General features: G+C 41.5%; 1 protein-coding gene across 2 annotated transcripts in view; it reads right to left on the bottom strand.

The window, feature by feature from the left end:
- Window positions 1-11,591: 11,591 nt before the first annotated feature.
- Window positions 11,592-25,971, bottom strand: part of LOC140134542 (uncharacterized) — a 23,969-nt gene continuing 9,589 nt past the window's right edge. For both annotated transcript variants that reach the window (XM_072154937.1, XM_072154946.1), the window contains exons 4-6: window positions 17,321-17,447; window positions 16,896-17,004; window positions 11,592-13,465 (exon numbers count right to left, since the gene is read on the bottom strand). In XM_072154937.1, coding sequence (XP_072011038.1) covers window positions 13,127-13,465; window positions 16,896-17,004; window positions 17,321-17,447 — 575 coding nt within the window. In that variant the 3' untranslated portion in view covers window positions 11,592-13,126. The remainder of the gene's footprint in view (window positions 13,466-16,895; window positions 17,005-17,320; window positions 17,448-25,971) is intronic.

Raw genomic sequence — 25,971 nt, 5'->3', positions numbered from 1 at the left:
TTCGGAGCACAAACTCCCTCGCTTCCTGAATCTGGGCCCTGGAGAGGGACTCCGAGATCCGTACTTCAGGCACCTTGGCATCGGGTACACCTACCTCCGGTGTCCCCTTCTTGGAGACAGACGCCTTCTCTACTCCCATGGCCATCAGGGACTCTCTTTCCCTCCATGGCTTTAGGAGGTTCACGTGGTATATCTGTTCGGGTTTCCTCCTCCCCGGCTGAGATACCCTGTAGGTTACCTTCCCCACTCTCTCCATGACCTCATATGGCCCTTGCCATTTGGCCAGGAACTTGCTCTCCACGGTGGGCACCAGAACTAGCACTCTGTCGCCTGGGTTAAAGGTCCTGAGTCTGGCTGACCTATTGTAGACCCTAGACTGGGCCTCTTGTGCCCTTGTCATGTGCTCCTTTACAAGGGGCATTACCGCCGCTATGCGGTCCTGCATAAGGGAGACGTGTTCTATCACACTACGGTGGGGGGTCCTCTCCTGCTCCCAGGTCTCCTTGGCTACATCCAAAAGCCCACGTGGGGAACGGCCATATAACAGTTCAAAGGGTGAGAAACCCGTGGAGGACTGGGGAACTTCACGTATGGCAAACATCAAATAGGGCAACAAACAATCCCAGTCCTTCCCATCTTTGCTGACCACCCTCTTAAGCATCCCCTTCAAGGTCTTATTAAACCTCTCGACCAGGCCATCTGTCTGGGGATGATACACAGAGGTGCGAAGCTGTTTTACCTGTAGTAACTTGCACATCTCCTTCATTACCCTAGACATGAATGGGGTACCCTGGTCAGTCAAGATTTCCTTGGGGAGGCCTGTGCGTGAGAACACCTGGAACAGCTCCCTAGCAATATTTTTGGAGGAGGTGTTCCTTAATGGAAACGCCTCGGGATACCGCGTAGCGTAGTCCAGGATAACTAGGATGTATTGGTGCCCCCTGGAGGATTTGACTATGGGGCCAACCAGATCCATTGCAATCCTTTCAAAGGGCACTTCTATGATCGGTAGCGGGACCAAAGGACTCCTGAAGTGGGAGACCGGGGCAGTAAGTTGACACTCAGGGCAGGAGCTACAATACCGGTTTACCTCCTCCCACACCCCGGGCCAGAAAAATCTCTGCAGGATCCTTTCTCGGGTCTTCTCAGCACCTAAGTGCCCTCCCAGCACATGTTTGTGTGCCAACTCCAGCACCAGCCTACGGTGAGATTGGGGTACTACAAGTTGCTCAACCTCCTCACCCCGTATCTGGTCGACCCTGTACAACAGTTCCCCAATAATCACCATTCGGGGGTATATTTTATCAGCTCCTGGTATTTGGAGTACCCCATTTATCACCTTAACGTTCTCCCGTGCTTTAACCAAGGTAGGGTCCTGTAGCTGTGCAGCCCCAAAATTTTCACGGGAAATCTCAAGGTCCAGCATGTCGGCCACCTCCTCGTGGCCCTCGACCTCACCAGCTAGGACCTCTAGAGGAGAGAATTCATCACATGGGGTCACCCCTACTGCTGGTGTGTGTACATCGGCCTCAAAGGGTTCAGGGGCCAAGGCCGGACATACCTGATGTCCATTATCTGCAACAGCACCTGAGGTGGGTCTTCGTCTCCAGAGGTCCCAAAACACCGGTAAGTCTCTGCCGATAATAGCCTCATGAAAAAGGGTCCCCACCACCCCCACTTCATGGGTAACAGTACCACAAGGGGTATGTAGGTTGATGACAGCAGTGGGATATTCGCGAGTGTCCCCATGTATACACAACACTCCCACTCTCCGCCCACTGTATAGTCCAGGATCAACCAAAGTTCCCCGCACCAGGGTGACCAGACTCCCTGAGTCTAGCAAGGCTTCCACTGTGTGACCACCGATTGTGACCATGCATACTTGGGGTTCTGCATCCGTGACTGACTCAGCCGCCAGAACTGGCCGGGCAAACAGTGACACTCGCCGGGTCTGGTTGCAGTCCATTGGCTCCACTGACAGTGGACAGTTGGCAGCAATATGGCCCATTTCATGGCACCGCCAGCACTGGATGCGGCCATGACCTCTGTCACGAGCCTCACTGGGTTTCTGGGTTTCCACGCCCCCCAATGAACCCCCTCCCAACCTGACATGTCTCCCCTTTTCCGCAGTAGCAGTCTTACCAGCTGGTTTGGTGACCCTGTCACTGGCACTGCTTCGTGTCGGAGAGGTAAGTAGCAGGTCCTCCGTAGCCCGATACCTCTCTACTAGGGACACAAGCTCCTCAGCTTTTGTGGGACCGGCCTGTCCAACCCACCGCTGGAGCCGAGAGGGCAGAGAACGGGTGAATTTGTCAAGGACCACTCTCTCTACCATCTGTGCGGGGGTGCAGTCCTCTGGTTGTAGCCACTTCCGGACAAGATGGATCAGGTCATGCATTTGGGAGCGTGGGGGTAATTTTTCTGAGTAAGCCCACTGGTGGACCCGGCTGGAGCGAACTTGAACGGTGACCCCAAGACGAGCCAGAATCTCCGCCTTTAGCTGGGGGTACTCACGGGCCTCCGTTTCACTCAGGTCGTAGTAAGCCTTCTGCGACTCGCCGGTCAGGAACGGTGCCAGGACATCTGCCCACTGCTCAGCCGGTAACTCCTCTCGCTCAGCTACTCGCTCGAACACTGTGAGATACGCCTCCACGTCGTCGGTCGCCGCCATTTTTTGTAAAGCCTTTTGTACTGCAGCCCGTGCGGAACGCTGGACAACCGGGTACCCTTGTAGACCAGTATGGGACCCCTCAGTAGCCGACGCTTGCGGTGCTGCCATAATGCCAGAAAACTTCTCCATCATCAGCTGGAACATGGCTCGGGACTCCTCCTGCTGTTGCTGGAGCATGGCTTGCTGCTGTCGGGACCTCTCCTCCTGCTGCTGGAACATGGCTTGCTGCTGTCGGGACCTCTCCTCCTGCTGCTGGAGCATGGCTTGCTGCAGCTGCCGATTAGCCAGGGACTCTTCCTGCTGCTGCTGCCGATTAGCTCTGGCCTCCTCCTGCTGCTGGCGGGACCTCTCCTCCTGCTGCTGGAGCATGGCCTGCTGCTGCTGCCGATTAGCTCTGGCCTCCTCTTGCAGGTATTTAATAAAGTCCTCCATCTTGGCTTTATCCTGCACTTTGCCTGCTGCTTTCACCCAGGCCATGCAATGTTGCAGGATGTAGCGAGCCTTTCAGGTGTGTGTCTTTTTGAACTGCCCGCAATCCGAAGCACCATATGTGGGGATTTGGCCCAGTAGAGACCGTGGTAGCGGGGTGCTGGGATGCAGTTCAAGACAGGGACACCAGGGTACAGTCCAAACAGGTCTCGCCTGCGTTTATTGCAGCAAAATAAAACCAGCCTTTACATTCAGGTATTTGAATAAACAAAAGAAAACCTACCCGTCAGGGTGCTAACTATACAAATAGTCCACTAGCTCACACTAAACAAAGATCACGTGGCTGCTCCAGACGCACAGGTCAGAGCTGTGTCCTCTCAGCCTCCTTCCACAGAGAGACCACACACTCAACTCTGCTGAGTCATTTTATCCAGGCTAATTAGGCTGTTCCCATCACCTGTGTCCAAGGTGCTGGACAAACCCACCTCAGCACTAAGGCCTTGCATAGAAGCAAAACCTAGGGGAAACATACCGCCCATCCACAGTTAACCCTTTCAGTGTCTCACACAATGTAAATAAAGCAGAATACTTTATTTACACCATGTGGCCTCCTATACATTGGTGAGACACGCCAACGTGTAGGAGACCGCATAGGCCAACATAAATCGACTATTACAGAATTTGTTACTTCCCTTACCTTCACACTTCAAAAAATATAATCATTCTTTATCACAATCAAAATATCAGACAATAGATCAAATAGATTTACCAAGTCGAGGAGGAGATATTACCAAATTGTTATTGCGGAGAGAAGTTTTTTTCCGATTCATGAACTAAGAACCTTGGAGCCCCACGGTTTAAATAGGGAGTATTAAATTTGTCGACTTTAGATTTATCTTTGAATTCTTTTTTAGACACAGAACACTTGAGTACATCTGATTCAAAAAAAAAATTGGGGGAGAAGACATGGTATAGTTCCAATGATATCTACTTTTATAACCCTTACTAACACTACTAATACATTACTTGTTTACTAATCGTATCACTAACACATTGATTTTGGATGTAACGTAATGATATCTCGTGTTATAATGCTGTTGTTATTTACTCAGTACATACCTTCTTTTTGTTATTCAAATGTTTTTTTTTTATAAACTTTTATTTAAACTTTCCATCCGTATATCACTCTAGTCATAAATACAAAATCACATTAAACTATTTTCTTTTCCCACCCTCCCTCAACCCACCCACTGACGGTTGACAAGTTATCCTTTATATCAGTTTCTACCGAACAACAAAAAAAAAAAAAGAAACGAGAAAGGAACCTCTGTGGTTTAGCATGATCTTTTTATCCATTCCTCCCAGACTTCTTCCGGTTTACTGCCTCTCTCCAATACCTCCTGCCTGCCGCTCTGCATAACACAGAAGGTCCAACCTTACTTCCCATTCCTTTACCTTGGGTGGTTCCCTGTTCTTCCATAAATGTAAAATTAACTTTCTTGCTAGAAAAAGACCTTTTAATATATAATTGGCATGACTTGGTGATCCCAAGATACCCATTCTTGAGCCTAATACACACACCTGAATATTCCATGGAATGTCACACTTAAATATCGACTGCAGTCTGTCTACTACTCCTAGCCAGTAACGATACAGCTTTGGACAATGCCACAGCATGTGAACGAGATCTGCATCAAACAGGTCACACCTGGGACATTTTTCTTCCTTCTTATTCCCGAATTGGTTCAATCTTTTTGGTGTCTAGTGTACTCTGTGTATTATATACAATTTTGAAACAGCGTAGGACAAATTTTTTGTAATTTTATTAATTGTTCACAGTAAATCCGGTAGATCCTTCTTCCATTTCTCATAGCATTTCTTTACAGGGGGGATATTCTCATCTGTTACCAGTACCTTATATACTTTGGACATTAAAGGAAACCTACCACTTCTGAAGGTAGGTATGAGATGTAAACACCGGGCACCAGCTCAGGGTGAGCTGGTGCCAGAGCTTACCTTAGCGAGTGTTTTAAACCGCTATATCACGGTTTAAACACATTTTGATTTACAGCCCCGAGGTAGCTTCGGCGCTTTAAACCTTTAAACCTTTTTTCCCAACCTGCCGAGAACAGAGTGCTTCTACTGGATGTGGCGCTTCCCCCATGGAGTCTCCCCTTTGATTCACACTGAAGGCGTTCCTCAGTTGGGCATAAAAAAAACAATCCTTTGACTCCAAACCGAAATCTGCAGCTAAATCATCATAAGACTTCAAAGTTCCCTGTATCATAACCTGATGCATAAATAATAACCCCCTCTCTATTAAAACCCTCGTTTGGCCCGTCGAGACTACCATACATTTTTTGAATCTCCACAATGGTGATATCCTTAAATACCCTTTACTCCCTATTTTTGATTTAGTCATTTCCCATACCCACTGCATTAAAGCACAGCTAGGAAATTGAGCTTTGAATTCTGCCAAGTGAAAAACCCCCGTTTCCAATACTCCCCATATGTCATAAACCTTAACAAAATCATATCTACTCCCTATTATATAATTTATTATTTCCCTATCGCAGTCATTAATATTTGCCCATTGTGCAGCCAAAAAGTAGCTTAAGAGGTCAGGGATTGCTAGTCCCCCCTTTTCTATCCGCGTGTACAATTTCTCTAGCTTTATACATGCCCCTTTCCCATTCCATATAAAATCTCTCAAAAGAGAATTCAGCGTCCCGAAATTTTTTTTGTGAAGAACCACTGGGCAGTTCTGAAAGAAAAACAAAATTTGTGGCAAAATCATCATTTTGAATACTACTGTCCTCGCAGCCAACGAAAGGGTCATTTTTTTCCAAGTTGTCATCTTTTTCCTTATTTTTGAAATTAGCGGTTTCACATTAAGCTCCACTTATTCTTTTAGATGTTTACTAACCATAATTCCCAGATAGCGCATCTTTCCTACCACAGGAAGGTTCTCTAAACAGTTTACCGACGGCGTAGTCTCAAGTGGTAGATATGAGGACTTCCCCCATTTTTCTTTTAATCCCTGAAAGTTTTCCAAATGTTTCTATTAACTCTATTACTACTTTTAAGCTTCTTTCCGCATTATCCAGGAATAAGAGCAGATCATCAGCATACAACAGGAGCCTCACTTCCTTTTGTCCCCAGATAAATCCCTTTAGCCCTCCGGATGCTCTGATGCAGCATGCTAATGGTTCTAGTGCCACTGCAAATAGTAGGGCACCCCTGCCTAGTTCCCCTATAAAGCTGCCAAGCTGCTGATGCTTTACCATCTATGCTGACTCTGGCGGAGGCTCTATTATAAAGCAGTTTTATCCATGCAATAAACTGTTTCCCAAATCCCATCTTTTCCAGGGCTTCCCAAATGTAGTCCCACTCGACGCGGTCAAAAGCTTTAACCGCGTCGAGTGAGACCACCACCCTCGCCCCCGTTTTCTCAAAAAGGAACCTGTAGGTACCACCACACTACTTACACATTACTTGTTTACTAATCGTATTACTAACACATTAATTTTGGATGTAACATGTAATGATACCTCGTGTTAGAATACTGTTGTTATTTACTCAGTATATACCTTCTTTTTGTTATTCGAATGTTAGAGTAGATTCAGCGAGCCTGTCTAGTAGGTCACATGATCGGAGAAACGGATCAAGTGACAGATCACATGATAGTCACGTGAAGAGTGGATGATGCGTAATCCAACCTCCCGCAAGAGATGCACACGAATTAATAGCACAACACTAGTTCACATACAGCAGACGCTAGCTGATGAAGGCTCAGTAGATCCGAAAAACACGTTTCTGCTTATCGTTTGCTGTAATGCTTTACAAATAAAAGAATTTCTTTCACCATCTTTGAAGTGCCGGGATTCCTTTCTTTTACAACTTATTAATACTTCTACGAGCACAAGGAAAGGTGAGCCGGGTGCTGACCCATTATATACTGCATTCAGATTATTTAAAAAATTGACATAAGATAGGTCAAATGGTTGGTAGATGAGCATATATTTTTTTTAAATTATATTTTATATATGATAACACTGTTTATTTTCTTATATCATCATTTATCAAAAGGGTATTCCCATGAAGACTAGATTCTTTAATATACTTCGGATAACAAAATAACACATTCTCTAATTCACTATTAACACAGCATTTTACAGATGTAACTCCACCCAGTCTCTATCAATCCTGGTGTTTACAATTTTGATTGCCCCTGGATCCTACCATAAATATTCTGACTATGGTCTGAGTCTTCTCATGAATAGCTTCTCATGTCTGCACGATGCAGTGCTTTCTGCCTCCTGACCCTTCCCTCTTTGTTACAAAACCAGCTCAGACACAGGCACTTCCTGCCAGCAAGCAGCAGTGTACAGAGACTTAGTCTACAAGCTACAGATAAGATCTTTATTCAAGAGGGAAGCATATAGCAGAGCTGACTCTTTATGTTTTATAGGTGAGTTAGCAGAGCTGAGAGTGTCATTGTGCCATCTCTTGGATATCCATCTCTTCATCTCCTGATCTGTCTCATCTCCCTTTTTCTATGTGTCAGATACTAGAATTATTGCATCTCACAGCACAAGAGGAATCATGAAGTGTCTTTTTAGAGTCCCCCTGCCCACATTCTGGAATCTTACACCGACCATCACTGAGTCATAGGAGCTAAAACAGCATAAAACTCAGTACAATTGTAAAGTAAGGGGTTACAAGTTATCTTTATTGTGTAAACATAACTAGGGGATTGAAATTTGAGAGCTTTCTTTCATGGGCAAACCCCTTAAAGCTGACACACATTTTCGGTTAAATGTATTAAGCAAAAGTAATGATTACAATTTATCACAACTTATCACACACAAGCAGAAATAAAGAATCAGACTAAATCCATTTACACCCCTTTAGTGGCATATTAAATGTAATTTATTTAAAATGGAGATACAATCACCATTGGAGTTTATCACCAGAAAGAGAACACAAGTACAATAAATTACTACAATGTGATAAAACACTATAAATTTTACAGCATATTGTATAATTGTATAATGTGTAATACAAAATATTACACATTAAGCCATAATGCTATGTATTACACAGTTTATGGCATTAAAGCATACCTGTAAAGTTGTATGCATAAATCAGTAGGACATGTGAAAATTATATATAAAATCTGCTTTCTTACCTTCCAGTAGTTTTTATGTAAAAACTAAATATTTTACACTACTAATACAACTTTATTATTCATTGAAATATTAACATTGCCACATTTAATGCAACAGTAGTTTAGGTACATGTTTCCCATACCCTGTGCTTTATTCTGCAGCAAAATACTTTTCACACTCTTGCATCCCATTGGGGTACGTCAGGGAAAGGTCCCATACACTTATAACCATTAGTGCTTTTTATTAGGACCCTTCTATATTCTGGCATTTTCTAGTAATTGTGGGAAGTGTATTGACAATATGCAATTGGCCCCAGCTCTAATACTATGGATTAACAAATTAATCAGCGATCTGTCATATTGTTCTGACAACATGGTATGGAGAGACACTTCTTCTATTGCATAAAAATGTATACTTTATGAAGCAGATATCCCCTACAGTACATTAGTGCATACATAAACCCAATCTAAAAACAGTGTTTAACTTTTGAATACATATAACTTTTTGGTACAATCTTTGGCAGATGTTTTTACTCATTTTCTCTATACGCATAAATTACTAAGATTTCCCATAGAGTTTGTAGCCGCATGGATTATTGAAATTGGCAAAAAAAAACAAAAAACTTTTTGACAAAATAATAAAAAAAAATGTACAAAATTAACAAACATTAGTACTATTAAATAGGACTAGCTGGGCACATTTTTCCTTATTTTAAGTGTGGCAAAACTGTCCCATACAAAATCATGACATCCCAACAGAATCTCTCAAGCAGGGTTGGTATTAGACATAATGAGGCCAAGCTATACCAGAATCTTTATCTGGAATTACTGGTTGGGGGTTACTGGGAAAATCTCTGGAGGTCTACATAAAAACTACAAGTAGGTTAAAGTAGTAAGAAGGTTAATGATTACATCCCTATTGGCCTAAGGCAGTGGTGTATAATACCTTGTGTTCTAGGGATTTACCTGTTATTCAGGCTTACCTGGCTTACCTCTTCTTTCGTTTCCAGCTTTTTTCCTCTCCATATGGTATTGTGCAGGTGGAAGTTACAACTGATTGTTGTACAGCACATCAACACAACACATGTGGGAACGCTTCTGGTGGTAGTGCACAACATAGATGCTGCAAAATCTAAGCAAACTCAAACGCTAACTGCTTCAAAACTGCTATCACTATAGGTTTGTTTATCAATGCAATATTGTATAAGGATACAGGAACTACTGTAGAATACTGTGCAATCAAAAATATTGCGCTGACACTTTACCAATACAACTGTATGGATATATATGTCTGATAGCACTTTTTGGAGACAAAGGGGACCCCTACGTCACATAATACCACACAAGAGTAACTTTTCGTCTTGGATGTTACAATAACGATGGGGTTAAACAAAGTACACATGTTTGGCATCATTATACACAAGATTTTTTTGGTATAAATTATTTTTTGAATAATTGAATTAAAAAAGGAATAAAGAAAAAGAGTTAGAAATTAAAATCTTGCGCAGTCCTCTCTTTGCTGCAGACATGCACAGTGACCAGTGGAGTCACTATGTGACGCTGTGTATGTACTGTACAGTTAGACAATGAAGCCAAGCTGAAGACTCCAATGTTCACTGCAAGTATGTGCAGCAAATAGAGGACAGTGCAAGCGCGAGATTCAGGATCATCCAAGCACTTCCACGGCCAACTATGTCAATTTAGCTTCAAATGAGGAGGGTCTGGTTGACGCCAATGATTTGTCCTGTGACTGAAGTCTCAGATGAGGATAAAGTTGGGAAATGCATGTATTCCCAGTTAATAGTAAGTATCCTTTTGATGGCTTTGGCACTGATTAATCAGCTACCACATGGACCCCATCATCTGCCAATGATTGGCGTCCCCGTGATGTAATTGGAGGGCGCCTTGAAGTAGCCATGCTGGCTAGCGCCCTGGAAGAAGCCTGTATTGTGATGTATGAGAAAAGAAAGGGGAACAAAGTTAAATCTCTCTTCCATTGTAGATGTTCATGTCAGGGACAAGAAGGCAGATTTTCTGTACCTCCTTTGCCTAAGGTAAGGAAGAGAGGGATCTCAACCCATTGGTTTTTCAGGACAGAGTAAGACTGTGGGGAATTAATTCTGTAGATCTGTTCTCCACAAAGAGAAACAGGAGGTAGAAAATGTGTACAGCCTAAATTGGAAAGACAGTCCTCTGGCCATGAATGCACTCAGAAGTAGAGTCAGGAACTCAGTTATACCTTCTCTCCTCTTATTCCAAGAACCCTAAAAAACATCAGGGAGGATCAGGCCAAGGTCATCCTGGCCTCGAAGAGCATTTCAAAATCAGATTCTTAGATTCTTCCTGAATTAGAGTACTTTTTCAGGGACCAAAAATCTGATAACCAATCTTCCTTTGACAACGTGATAATTCAAATCCTTGATTATAAAGTGTAAGGGCCTCTCATATATTATAAGTAATATATAAGCTTCGTTTTGTTCTATTAAGTGGCAATAACAGACTATTATTACTACTATTGAATTTAGGAAGTCTTTCTTTTTATTTAGGTGAAAATCCACTAGATTTGTACCATCCCAACTTATCTAAAATACTTTTAAAGTGCATATTGCAGCTTTAAGTGTCTGTTTTAATAACAAGCTAAACACCATGGATCATCAGGTCTGTGAAGGCTGCATCAGCATTGTAACTTTCTGTTAGAACTTCTACTCTCCTAGGAGGGCTCTCTTGTCCTGAAAGGTTTGACGTAGCCTCCCTCTAAAAGCAGCCTTCCTAGTGGTCATGACTTCTGCGAGAAGGGTAGGAGAAATTGCTTGTCTTTCCTTTAAGGCTCCGTTATTATAAATTCTTCCAGATAGAGTCAAACTCAGAAAGGATTGTACCTTTCTTGCTAAAGTTGTGCCCAAAGTCCCTTAAATCTTGAGAAATTGCAATGCCCTGCTTTTGAGCCAATTCAAAATCTGAGGGGGAAAATGGTTTCATTACCTAGGTGTTAGAAGGAGAATTATTGAATACCTAAGGAGATGTTCTCTATGAATAAAGTCTGACAATCTGTTTATTATTTCTTCCAGTACAATAAGGTACCAAAAAGGATGCCGGCTGCATCAGAAAGGCCATCAGCCTGGCACACAACTCTTTAGGGCTTTCGGATCCTGAACAACTTTGGCTTGTCCTATCAGGGCCATGGCTACATCCAGGGCTCAAATAAGATACAATTCCCTAGAATAGATATGTAAGGCAGTGACGTGGTCCTCTCCACATACAAACTTTAAAGACCACAGCCTTGTTGAGACTGGTTGTTGATGATTTTGTATTTTGAAATGTATCTTTTCTATTCACCATTATTTTCTCAGCAGTACTGTTGTGGTTAAGGGGAAAACAGTTATTACTCTACCAGTAATGCCATTTCCCCAAGATATGACAAGCACCCATTTCTTCCCACCCTGCTTTGATATTGATTGTTGGATGAAGCAAAAAAATAAAAAATTATATTTTATATATGGTATATATATTATAGTAGTATTAACCACTGAAGCAGGTGGGGAGGAGCTGTTCTCTTCATGTTCAGATTTCCTGTCCCTATGGAGGGGAGGGGCAACACAAGGGACTTAATTGTTTGGGAGTTCAGTAATGAAGAAGCTTCAGGAACCCAAACATTAGGTTTAAATGTTTAAACCTGTCGATAGGTTCCTTTTAGCTACTTAATAAGATATTGCTCTCTGTAATGTGCATACCTCAGAAGACATGATGAGAGGCTACAGAACACACCACTGTGTTCGCTTCATCTACCCACATTAATAAGAGATTCTTTTTTTACTTTGATCTTGTAGTTTCGGATCACTGCAAGTATACTGGCATGTGGCAATCTTAATTCATTGATAGAAGGTTTCCATTAATTTCATATGGAATGTATTTATGTTAATCAGTGTAAACATGTCTGATTGTATGCACTGTGGTTGCAGAAGGAAACATGAAAATCTACTAATCTATATTTTATAGACACCCTTAAATTACAGTCAGAGAGACTGGAAGAGGAGTGGACTAAAATCCTACCAGAGCAGTGGGAGAGACTAGTGATGTCCTAGTGATGACCACAGATGTGCTAAGGTCATTCATAGCAAAAGCCTGTGCGCTTCCTACTGATCGGTGACTTCAGAAACATTAGTTATACTCTTTCTCTGTGCTCCAGTCATTGCTGTTCTCTAATTATGAACATTACATTTTTTGCTAAATAAAAGGTTTTATGTTGCTATACTTTGGTAATTTTGTAAAACACTGTTCTAGTGGCATGGTGTGCCCTAATGCTGATCAATGGAGAATACATTATTTCTGAAAACATCAAATGATCATATATTATTCTCTAATTTTCCTACCCAATGTATATTGCAAATAGACTGATGTTTCTAGCTCCTTTGCAAAACTAGTCAATGGCATTTTCAGGAATCCTGTAAACTCCCCTGGGACCTAGGCAGAGGTAACCAAGAGTAAAAAAAAAACCCACAACACATACTTACCCCGCTCTGGCTCCCATTTCCAGTGTCACAGCATCTCCCACTACCTGGCACTGCTGGCTTTGCCCGAAATGCCGCTGGTTGTGGGTCATTGGGCCAGCAATTAAGGTATTTGTTCACTACTTGCAGAATTGTGAATACATCTCTGGAAGTTACACAACTTTTTATGGGATAACATCACTGCTGAAAACACACTATCGACAATTTCATTTCCCTTTGACCATAATAGAAACAGTAATCCTCCAATAGTAGGCAGCACAAGGTTTAGAATATTGTAATAAAATATCCTCAAAATAAATATTTATGGTTGACATAAAACACAGTAAAAAAAAAAAAAAAAAGTTGCTATTACTGAGATCCATTAGTCTGGGAGTTCTGTGCGTTATGTACAGTAGAATTACTAGTTATAGCTTCATCACCTGTAAAGATTGAGATGTAGGACAGTGATACTGGAGAAACTGAGGAGTCTGTCTGGATGCTGTGATCCCCAGTAGATGCAGGAATTGGGTGATTTATAGGCAAGCTCTGGGTTAGTGTATTCCCTGTAAATTTAGCTGCGGGTCTCCTATTCTTGAAGAATCGGGGAGATGCATGCTCTCGGTTGATTTGCACACGCATGTCTGCTTTATGCACAGTACGAATATGCTTCTTCATGTTACTTGGATGTCTGCAGCCCTTTCCACAGATCTGCAATAAAATAAAATAGAACTGTCATCTACTGATAGAAATATATGAAGCCATACTTGAAAAATGTTGTTCTGTTGTGAACTAGCATAGGGGATATTTATTGGGACTTGTACACCAGCTTTTTTTTCCAATTCAAGCCACCTCAACACCAAGTTTGCCATGTCTGCAAACTTTCACCATTGAAAGTTCAGTTTTTTTGTGCAAATCTATGTCAGGAAGGACCTGGCACAAATGCCTGGCGCCGCAGCCATCTGCCGTATGCATCATGAAGTCTAAGCCTATAACTATACACACCCTAAAACGTATAGTTAACCTTTATGTTCACATAGATCCAACTGCTATGAAAATTATATATAACTAATTCATGACCAGACATTTTTAGTTTTTTTTTTTTTTTTTGGTCAATCTAGGTTCATTTCAATGTTCTTTCCTTTTATATCCAAGTGACAAAGTTTTGTGTCCATGATAGTGGCTAGAAGTGCTGAAATAAATAATTTTTTAATATATTTTTTATAACTTAAGCTTCCCAAAAATTCTCAAAAGATCATTTTTTTAAAAATAACCGATAGCCATATAATACAGATGAAATACAGCCCATTGAGGCAAGCTGCATAGCTGATCTAGGTTTCCATTGGACCCAGCAGCTACCTGGTGATTATGTAGCCATCAGAAGGCTGCCACACCGATGCAACATTGCATATAGAAAGGTGAGGGCAGGTATGGTAATAAATCTCATACCTATGCAGTCTTATACCGCTCAAAACAGTTTTTTGCAGGGTTAAATGACAACCATATAAGTCTCCAATTTTTTATTGTTCTCTTTTTATGACAATGGGAGAGTTCACTACTACAGAGTTTTTGCAGTGCTGCGTCTGGACATATGAAAAACTTGAAGCACACAACCAAAAAAAAAAAAAAAACATCCCAAGAGAAGAGGTGGTCTGCACACATCAGGGGAACAGGGGAAGGTGAGTACAGTTTTATTATTTTACTGGGGGCCATTTTTATTTTGATGTATCCCCCGGGGGAGGGGCTCTGTATATATATATATATATATATATTATATATATATATATATATATATCTGGGAAGGGGGGGTATATGTTTATATAATCTATGTATTCCTGGATGGCTGTGTATATATTGTATTCCTGGGGGTGGTAGTTGTGTATATATCTATGTATTCTGGGGGGAAGGACGGGGTCTGTGTATATATCCATTACTGGGGGTAGAAATAAGTATGACAAAAATACAGTCATGGCCATAAGTTTTGAGAATGATACAAATGTTAATAATTTTTACCAAGTCTACTGCATCAGGTTTTATAACAGCAATTAATTGCAAAGTCAATATTTACCTAGAAAAAGAACTTTTTCCCCCAAAACACATTTCTAACTTCATTGCAGGCCTGCCTTAAAAGGAGCAGCTAACATCGTTTCAGTGATTGCTCCATTAACACAGGTGTGGGTGTTGATGAGGACAGGGCTGGAGTTCAATCTGTCATGATTAGGTAAGAATCACACCACTGGACACTTTAAACGGAGGCTGGTGCTTGGCATCATTTTGTCTCTTCTGTTAACCATAGTTATCTCTAAAGAAACACATGCAGTCATTGCACTGCACAAAACTGGCCTAACAGGGAAGAGTATCGCAGCTAGAAAGATTTCACCTCTGTCAACAATCTATCGCATCATCAAGAAATTCAAGGAGAGAGGTTCCATTGTTTCCAAAAAGGCTCCAGGGCGCCCAAAAAGAACCAGCAAGCACCAGGAGTGTCTCTTAAAAGTGTTTCAGCTTCGGGATCGGGCTACCAGCAGTGCAGAGCTTGCTCAGGAATGGCAGCAGGCAGGTGTGAGTGCATCTGCACGCACTGTGAGGCGGAGAATCTTGGAGCAAGGCCTGGTGTCAAGGAGGGCGGCAAAGGAGCCCCATCTCTCCAGAAAAATCAGGGACAGACAGATTCTGCAAAAGGTACAGGGAGTGGACTGCTGAGGACTGGGGTAAAGTCATTTTCTCTGATGAATCACCTTTTCGATTGTTTGGAACATCTGGAAAATAGCTTGTTCGGAGAAAACAAGGTGAGCGATACCACCAGTCTTGTCTAATGCCAACTGTAAAGCATCCAGCAACCATTCATGTGAGGGGTTACTTCTCAGCCAAGGGAATCGGCTCTCTCAAAGTCTTGCCTAAAAACACATCCATGAATAAAGAATGGTACCAGAATGTCCTCCAAGGGCAACTTCTCCCAACAGTCCAAGAGCAGTTTGGTGATCAACAATGCCTTTTCCAGCATGATGGAGCACCTTGCCATAAAGCAAAGGTGATAACTAAATGGCGCAGGGAACAAAACATAGAGATTTTGGGTTCATGGCCTGGAAACTCCCCAGATCTTAATCCCAATGAGAACTTGTGGTCAATCATCAAGAGACGGGCGGACAAACAAACAACCAACAAACTGTGACAAATGCAAGCATTGATTGTGCAAGAATGGACTGCTATCAGTCAGTATTCGGTCCAGAAGTTGATTGAGAGCTGCCAGGGAGAATTGCAGAGGTCCTGAATAAGAAGGGTCAACACTGCAAATATTGACTTGCTGCATTAACTCATTCTAACTGCCAATAAAAGCTTTTGTTACTCATAATATGATTGCACTTGTATTTCTGTATGTGATAAAAACATCTGACAAACACACATAAAAACCAGAGGGCAACAGATCAGGTGAAAATATAATATTTATTCTCAAAACTTTTGGCCATGACTGTATACACACAGGTTTTAAATGATCTTGTTCCAGGTGGAACACAAATAGAGGTTACATGCCGGGCAGTGAATCAGAAATCACAAACAGGTTTCTTTTGCCACCCCAGATGAATGTAATACAGCCGAAACGCATGTTGGGGTTGTCATCATCCCAGGCAGCGGCCATCAGCACCATGGGCGAGTTATCCACTACATTATAATAACCTACTGTTTATTACTTAGTACCATTTGGATTCCCTTATCAGCACTTTATACCCATATGGCTACCTATGCCTATGTATACTTCTAACAAGCAACATGTTTGTGATTTCTGATTCGCTGCCCGGCATGTAACCTCTTTGTGTTCCATCGGGAATAAGACCATTTTAAACTTGTGTGTATATTTTTGTCCTAATATAGTGTTTCTTTTACTCCATTTACTTAATGTTATTTGTTGGAATTTCATCCCCCTTTTGGGGGCTTAATTCATTCTAACCAACGCATCATGGTATACAACTATATAGGGATAAATACACTGCCACTGAGCCATTTCTGTAGTGTACTTAAAGGACCTTATCCCCCTAGTCCAGTGTGTTCAACTCTGTATTTAAAGATAAATTAACCAGAATGAATCATGAGCTCTGACATAAAAGTATATTGATCATGATCTATTATCAGCACTGTTACTCACTTTACAGCGATATGGAAGCTCTCCAGTGTGTGTCCAAGTATGTCGCTTTAACTCAGAGATCCGATGGAATGACTGTACACAGAAGTCACACTTAAATTTCTTCACTCCACTGTAGAGAAGATCCACATTAAGGAAAAATCATTTATGTCAAACGACAATAACTAAATAAAAACAGAATTCATTTAATGCAGCCTTTAAATCTGCACAATTTTTTTTAATGATCCTGCCCTTTATTTTTCCAGGGTTAACAATTGCTGGATGACCAAAGGGTTTTATTAGTTGTTCAAAATCTTGGAAAAAGGAAAGAAAGAAAGAAATCTGGCATAGTATAAGACTTTTTCCCCCCAACCCACTTTTGTTGTACTAGTTATAAAAAGTGTCTTAAACCCATTGTTTAGTATAGATAATTCTACAAATAATAGTACCTGCAAAAGATTTTGTGGCTTTTATAATGCTTCACAGCTTGACCACAAAATTCACAAAGTTGAAGTAGTGGTGGTTTTCCTGTAGAGGCCTCTATGTGCTTGACTCGAACATGCTGAGTGAGATCATCTAGGAGGAAAGCAGAGAATTTTATACTACTTACAGCTAACATTTATCCAAAAATTACATGGTCCTTAACCCCCTTCCCGTTGCACACCTACTATTACGGCGCAGTGTAGGGACAGGATGTATGGAAAGGGCTCACGGTTGCACCAATTGCGGGTCTTAGCCATGTACATGCTGCCACATGATGCCAGCAGCGCATGGGTGCCAGCAGCGCATGGGCGCCACCATCATGGCTGTAATTGTCACTCCCAGTGTCCTCATCGGGAAGCGACAATCCATCACCATCACAGTCCTGGGTCTGTAAAAGGCCTGAGGACTTTATATTCATGCAGATCTGTTGCAATGTGCTGGTGGAAACATTATAATAATAAAAATTACTTTATTTATATAGCACACAGAGATTTTGCAGTGCTACACAGAGCTTGCCATACCAGTCCCTGTCCCCATGGGGCCACCTACTAGTATGTTTTTGGAGTGTGGGAGGAAACAGGAGGACCCAGAAGAAACCCTCCCTCTGCCTGAGGTTCTCACAACAGAAAAACAAGTTTCAGCACACAGCAGCGGCTGCTTTTTGCACACTGTAACAGCCTATGAATCTGCAGCACTGATAACACTAACAGGAGCTCTTTAGGCCGATTAGCATAATCTTAAGTATTGATTTTAGAAAGAGAAGTTGAGTTCAAAAAACGAGACCATGGATAACAAATTTAAGTATATTACCACAGCCACAGTGCCTGGATCTATGAGTAGGAGTCCCTGGTTTATCCAGGAGTAGAACAATCTCAAGGAGGATCAGAAGGGGTACAGTCACACATTGAAGTTAAAACTGCATGACAATCAACTTTGAGATGGTTTTAGGTATAGTTTTGTTAATTTAACAGGTGAAATACATTTGTGGAACAGATTTTGATGCAATTGTAACTGCAACATGGGACTGCACCCAGGAAAATAGACAGCATGCAAGTTGAATATGAATGTCACAATTTTTCTTCTTTAATATATAAATAGCTAGCAGTAGCAGGATAGCATTTAGTTACCAGTTGAAGTGGCAACAAGGACTGTCCACCATAAAAACAGAAGACCCCTGCAGTCTAGGTAATGGTCTATTACTGGATATTCCAAAATACAGGTATGAAGTATAATATGTAAAGGCACCCTTTCTGTATACTCAAAATGTTGTATATATTATAGGATTAAAATTCTTTCATGACACTGCCTAATTAGAAAATCATAAATATCACACTAGCCCATAAATTAAACTTGGTATACACCTATGAAAGAATGGGCACACACCCCACCTGCCCCCTGTAATTGTCAGCAAACAGACACAAATGGCAGTCCAATGTTCAGAAAAAAAACATTAAAAGGGGCCAAAACAGTACAATTTTGAGCTAATGAATATATAGCAATAACTGATATGTGACTGTATCCCATTGACAAGTGAGACTTGAATTGAATGTATTTGACTAGGATACATAGTACCCTAAGCTAACATCTATATGGCCTCTTGTTGAGCTACACTTCTTGCATATAAAGAATTTCAGTAATTCTGCTATTTATTCTAACTGGCTGAATATTTAGGGGGCGGGGGACACCGTTGTGCATTACACCACTTTTTAACTTGTGTTAGGATGAAATTATAAATCGGCTAGTATTTTCCACCGTGTTTTTTATATTTAAAGCAAGACTAAGGTGGAAGAAAAAGGGGTCTGCCTTTTCCGCTTTTCCTTTGGTTGTAGGTTGAGATATAACATCTTCAAGAATGTAAAAAAAACTGTTCCCAAGAGGCTGTCACATAAAATCCCAAGAGAAACCTTTATAAGAAACCAGAGAGGCAAATTTGATGTTTACTTTCTTAATTTCCCCTGCATTTCCCAGAATGAGCGGGTTCTTTCCTTTGCCAAAACCACAGGTTCTATAGAAAGTGCATTCATGACAAGTGAATATACCATGCAATTGACAAATGGACTGGGGAGGGGAAGGTGCTTTCTTTGTCTTCGTGACTCTATAATGTCTGTAGCAAACCCCCTTTTTTGATTTCTAATTAGAATTCACCCTTTCACCTACCAAATGTTCTTCCAAGACATCTGCAGTACTCAGATGAACTCCGACACTAAACATCTTGACAGCCTGTAATTGCCTTTTTTTGCAATGCAAAATGATTATTAACTTCTCAGTTCATTACCAAAGCAAATTTAATTCTTAAATATCAAAAAGCAGTCTGAGTATAACAACGAATTATTGTTTAAATAGGCAAGGAAGAACTAGATTACACTGTGACAGATGTGGGAAAATAAATAGTCTTTAACCTGGACAATATTTGACTGTGTCTAATTGCCCTTTGCCATGTAAAACTGGACTGCATTTCCACAGCAATGTAAAAGAGGGGTTTTGTGTGGGTGTCTGCGAATCTATTACAATTCTGCATCCTGGGAATCCTTGAAAAGAGAACAAGTACAGAGACATTAAATCAAATTCAATGTGAGTTTCAGAGGAAGTCTTAACACATTACCACAAATGTTTATTCATTCTCTGTCAAGTCATACATAAGGAAAAAAAGGGAACTGAAAAGCTTAGCTGACATTGTACTGATATAGAATTGTAGATCCGTCAGTAAAGGTGAGTGGACGGATGCATAGACAGACAGGACTCCATTTAGAAGGAAATTACTTAAAGGAAACCTAGCTTCGGCGCTACCTCAGGGCTGTTCATCAAAATGTGTTTAAACCGCGATATAGCGGTTTAAAACACTAGCAAAGGTAAGCTAACCCTGAGCTGGTGCCCGGTGTTTACATCTAATACCTACCATCAGCAGTGGTAGGTTTCCTTTAAAAAATATAAATTGTACAAAGCTTCCCTGGCGATCTGCATCACATTAAAGAATCAAACTTCCTTATGTCAATTTATATATATCTATCAACATGCCCACCCCATCCTCATATGTAGGACAAGAAAGTTGGAAAATCTAACTGCACCAAAAACTTGAGGGACATTTGCACTTTTCTCCGCTACATGATATTATGATCAAGGGAAATGCAGTATGGACAATTAATTACTGTATATACTCGTGTATAAGCCGAGTTTTTCAGCACAAAAAAATGTAATGTAACGCACGTCGGGCCACCGGAGGGTGAGTATATAAGTTTTTTTTTTTTTTTTTAACGCTGGGTATGCTGCATACTACTGTGGGCAAGCTGTATACTACTGGGGGCAGGCTGGGCTGTGCTGTATACTACTGGGGGCCGTGCTGTATACTACTGGGGGCCGTGCTGTATACTACTGGGGGCCGTGCTGTATACTACTGGGGGCCGTGCTGTATACTACTGGGGGCAGGCTGTATACTACTGGGGGCAGTGCTGTATACCACTGGTGGCAGGCTGGCTACATACTGGGGGGGGGGGGTCTGTGACCAATGCATTTCCCTACCTCGGCTTATACTCGAGTCAATGGGTTTTCCCAGTTTTTGATGGTAAAATTAGGGGTCTCGGCTTATACTCGGTCGGCTTATACTCGAGTATATACGGTATGCTCTATGCCCCTAATAACTTTGTGGATACAAGGCTCTTCTTATTTACACTTTAGTCTTTACTCTGTAATTAGTTTCAGGTTTTATAAGGCTAGACTACAACTGAGTTTACCAAATCCTATTCCTAGTATAAAATGCATAAGGTTTACCAAAAAAAAGGGTAACCCCCAGTGTACACCAGTCTTAGGCTAGCACATGTCTTTCTATTGGATAACCCACACGAATGCAGTTTCTACACTCCTATAGATTATAGAGTAGGTCATATTCCTGCCCGTGTTTGGGGCCCACAATCTTCTTCCACAAACGTCAGTGCATGACCGGAGATCACCCACCAATGACCATGGGTCCTCTAGGTTGGTGAGCAGGCTAACAGAGACCAAAGGAGTGCTAGTGAGTTGAAAAACATGAAAAAATAGGCCGATTTATCCATATCTTCATCTTTATTTATAGAAAAGGTATTTGATGAAGTATTTTATTTGAATAGGTTTAGTGTGCAGTAAAATCACAAATTTAGATGTAAAATCTGAATCATAACCACAATCTTTGTCAGTATATTACTATTCAGCATTATAAATGAAATAGCAAGAACTGAATCGACTGCCACAGAGTTCCTCATAACATTGCACAGATGTTCTATTGGGATGCAGAGGAACTAAATTAAACTGCAGTCATTAGAGATTGACTATGTAATTATAAAATCATTTTAACTAATCCTAAAATTCAAAGACGTCTCACAAGATTCTTAGTCTAAAGGCTAATACGCTGGCTTTTTGCTTCGGCAGGACAGAGCAGATTTAGTATCTAAAATAGAAATCCATTATTACCGCTTTACATTTCTTCATTTTGTATATTAATTTATAGTCTTCTTTTTTTATATAAATACCACAAGGAGAACAAAGGCCCAATATCTTCTGGCTACGTCTCAGTTACCATTAATAAAAGACTTGCAATATTGATGATGATGCGTCTGGGAGTTATTTTTGAAAGGGTGAGTGGGGGCTTTGATCTTATAAGGAAGGTGTACTGAACTACCCTAGAGGCTAGTCATGTAATATGTTGCACGGGCCTAATAGATAGAGAGAACACTAAAAGTAGAGTTTGAGGATGAAATAGCTAAAATATTTTCCCAGTCAAGAAAATTGATTGCTTGTATTGTCGATTGAGGAGTGTGTCAACAATGGTAGGCTCAATGATTAAAATTAAGTCAGGTTTGAGAAAGGGGGGTATTTAAACTGATGTGAAGTTTGATAAGAAAAAAAATACACATAATGGGAGTGGCATAAACTGGATCGACTGCACTTTTTTTTAAAATTACATGGGCTCCTTGTCACTGCTCAATCCAGTTCATGCCAACCCCTAGTGTTTTTTCTCTACAAATGGGTAAGCTAGCCATTCAGAAGCTTCTTAGTACCTTCCTTCTGATTGTTCTATACTTACATGACTTGTCTTTAATTATAATTAGAATGTAAATTACTAAATGGAAACATAATGCATAATCAGTGGGAGCACCGAGCTTGTCTCCCTGCAACTAGCCGATCCTATCTAGGGGTGATGGGAGACAGTGATGACCAAGGTGTGTTTCTTTTGTCCAGTCTATAAAGATAGGATTTTGGAAATGGGAGTATGGTTTTTAGTGCTTTTGTAGAAATCTCTAGATATTCTGTCTTGACTTTAATCCAGAAAACTGGAAAATCTGAGGTCTCAAACATGCAATTAAGGCCACCATCATTTGTGATCTCAGGTAGTTGTTCTTCTTCCAGCATTGACAAGATTAATTCACCCGGCTTTTTTACAAATGGGTCACGGATCCATTCCATTCCTTTCCTATTTGTGGGTCTTTGTTGGGAAGTAATGTTCAAACCCTTCCACAAGCCAAGATAGATGATTTTGCAGCAACTGGGAGAATGAAGGCCCAGGGTTGGTCTCTCCCAAAAAAACCTGCTAAAATCTGAAACCTGTCAAATGTTCCTATTTTCACTTGTATGGCTTTGAATGTAGCCACTTTATTTGCCGACTTTAATATAGTTGTCATTTCCTCCTGAAATGTGCTCCAAGTGGTGAATACTTTTTTAAAAGAAACCTATAAAGTAGCCCTCATAATTCAAAAACTCTGGCAACGAGTTCAGAACCTGAACTTTAATGTAATTAATGACTTTAATCACATCTGTCAAAATCCTGTTAAGTTCTAGTGACAATTTTCAACTAGTCAGCATTTCCCTATGGATGACACCATGTGTAGACTTGAATGCAGGCGCAATCTCTTTGACCCAAGTAGTGAATCCAAAAAGCCGTTCAGTCAAGGCAGCCGCTCCATCCATGCATACACCAACACAAAATGGTGAGTTTAGCTTTACTGACATGTAGTCATCCAAAGACTTGAATAGTTCTGCAGCTGTCGTATTGGTTGACAGCAGCAACACACATAACATATCCTCATGTACATCCTCCTGAAACACATACTGCGCATAAACAAGCATTATTGCCTTGATGTCAATGCCAGTAGACCCATCAACCTGGATTGCATACAACAGTGAATCATTAATCCTCTAACAATCACACCTCATTGTGCTCCACTGTGTTATCAATTCATCTTGTCACAGTGCTAGCCGAAAGAGGAGCCTGTGCAACTGTTTTAACTGAAACCTCTCCTAAAAGTTCACAGCAAATGTCCTTAGCTGCAGGCAGGATGAACTGTTCCCCAATAGTAAAGGGATTCTTAGTCTTGCCTTGGGGGTGCATCTAAAAAGGAGGCTCTCGGTGCAGACACATTTGATAATTGTAGTGGCCTGCAATAATTGCTTCTGTCTTCATGGTCACGTTTTTTTACTTTCGAAAAATTCAAGAGATTTGTCTTTTGATGCAGGGTACTTGGTCTTCAAGTGTCGGAGCAGTTTTGAAGGTTACGTGGCCTTGTTAGATAGGCGGTGGCTACATAAAATACAGAGTCTTTGAAGCATGTGAATCACCTATAGCAATGAACCCCTAATTTAAGTAGCACTCTTGGTATTTCATTTGGTCCTGTTGGGATCTTCTGCTTTCTAAAAATTGGGTCTCTCTTTTCAAAGAAGCTCTCCAGTATTGATTTTTACTCATTCTAGTGTTAACTGGTGTTCTTAAATTATTAAGACGCATGGCCTCCTTTTAGTGACGTCTGTTTCCTTGACACTAATAAGACTGCTGGTCTTATTGCTGTCTCTTGGCTTACTCCCTTCTCTGCAAAATATTATGAATTTGCAGCTCAATGTAATTTTACTAGAATCATAGGGAACTCTTCAGAGAAACAGAGCTACAAAGGAAACTTTACATCAAGGCTTATATTCCCTTTAATAATTTTAAATTGAATGCATAATAATATGTACTGTATGTCCATTTTGCTTTCTTCCTATCCCTTTGCAGGCTGTGCAAAATGGAGAATATCAATGTCTGGTATAAAAACCCATAATGCTATAAATAAATGAACAACAGAACTCAATGTCATTCATCACAAAATGGAGCTAAATAGTTTGGTTTTATGATTCACAAGAATTTATGGGTTTTGTAAAGTAGGTGGAGTTGTCTCCAAGATGATCGTCATCTAAGTAACCACTAGTCCCTCTTATGCTCTATGTGTGTAACTGCCAATACCTCACCGAGATGACGTTTCACTATAACACCGCCCATACTGGATGATCTGCAAACCACCAACTACAGCCAAGGGTTGTGGTAATCATATGACCTTCCCTAGCAGAAGCAGGACATGTGATGTGGACATGTGACCAGCAGCCATCTTCTGCCCTGTGTCTCCTCCACAGGGACAAAATCAACAGACTGATTAAAGGCCCAGTAGTATTTTAATTCTTTATTACAGTGTATGTCCACATTATTCTTCTAAGGGTTGCAAAATTTTTAATAACTTATGACATATTAGCTTATATTGTAATGACACATTTGAATATGAATTATGCTTATATCTGGAATATACTCTTCCAGTATATAACTTATAACTGTGCTGAACACGCATTATTTATTTAACATATTGCCTATGGGGGACTGATTCCCTCTTTGAACACTAGACCTAAGGCTCATACTATGACTTTTTAGAACGATGGGAGAATCCTGTTTAGAGTTTCACAACCTGGAACCTGAAATTGCAGCAACATGGGAAAAAGCAGGTCAGAGGTACTATACTCCCTGGATCACATGACCATTACAGCAGAACACGCTGACCCAGTAAGTATAGCCCTATAAGAAACTGTGTGGGTGGCTGTAACCTTCCCCTGCTTTTACAGTAAAGGAGTACAGGTCGCTATGTATCATTGTGAATCACTGATGGCGATACGTAGCACCCCGCGATTCACTACAATCATGCGCCCAATATCGTGCATGTTTCGCTTCCCTGCTTCGGTCCGCCGGAGTTCACCTTCTTCTTCCTGGTGCATGTGATTGCATTGTTTTGCAAAACAATCTGAAAGTTAAATCCCGCACTCAGTCCGAATCAGTCGGTTATCTGACGGCACGCCCCACGAATTATGTCACATGAAAGCCAGCGAAGCTGCGGCACAATCCAGCGCAGACCCCTGTTAACCCCTAGGCGCACCAGGACGTTATAGTACGTCCCCGGCGCTAGATGCTTAGCGCACGGGGACGTTCTATAACGTCCTGCTTCTGGCACCGGCTCACGAACGGAGCCGGTACCAGAAGCAGCGGCTGTCAGCTGTCTAGTACAGCTGACAGCCTGCGCTAACACCCGCGATCGGAGCCGGCTCCGATCGCGGGTGTTAACCCCTTACTCGCCGCGGTCAAACATGACCGCGGCGTGTAAGGGTGTTTGCGCTGTGGATCGGATCCCCCGTGCCGCTTACCGGGGGATCCGATCCACTTCTGGGCAGCTCCGAGGACTGGCATGTGCCCCGGAGCTGCCCAGTCTCCATGGCAGCCAGACCCCTTCCGGGTCTGGCTGTAAACTGTCTGAGCATGCGCAAGCTTGCTCAGACAGTTTACACTGCTCTACAATAAAATAGT

Source organism: Engystomops pustulosus, chromosome 1 (genome assembly GCF_040894005.1).
Source record: "Engystomops pustulosus chromosome 1, aEngPut4.maternal, whole genome shotgun sequence".
Taxonomy (NCBI): domain Eukaryota; kingdom Metazoa; phylum Chordata; class Amphibia; order Anura; family Leptodactylidae; genus Engystomops; species Engystomops pustulosus.
The sequence above is the reverse complement of the archived record's forward strand: the minus strand, read 5'-3'. Positions and strand labels throughout refer to the sequence as shown.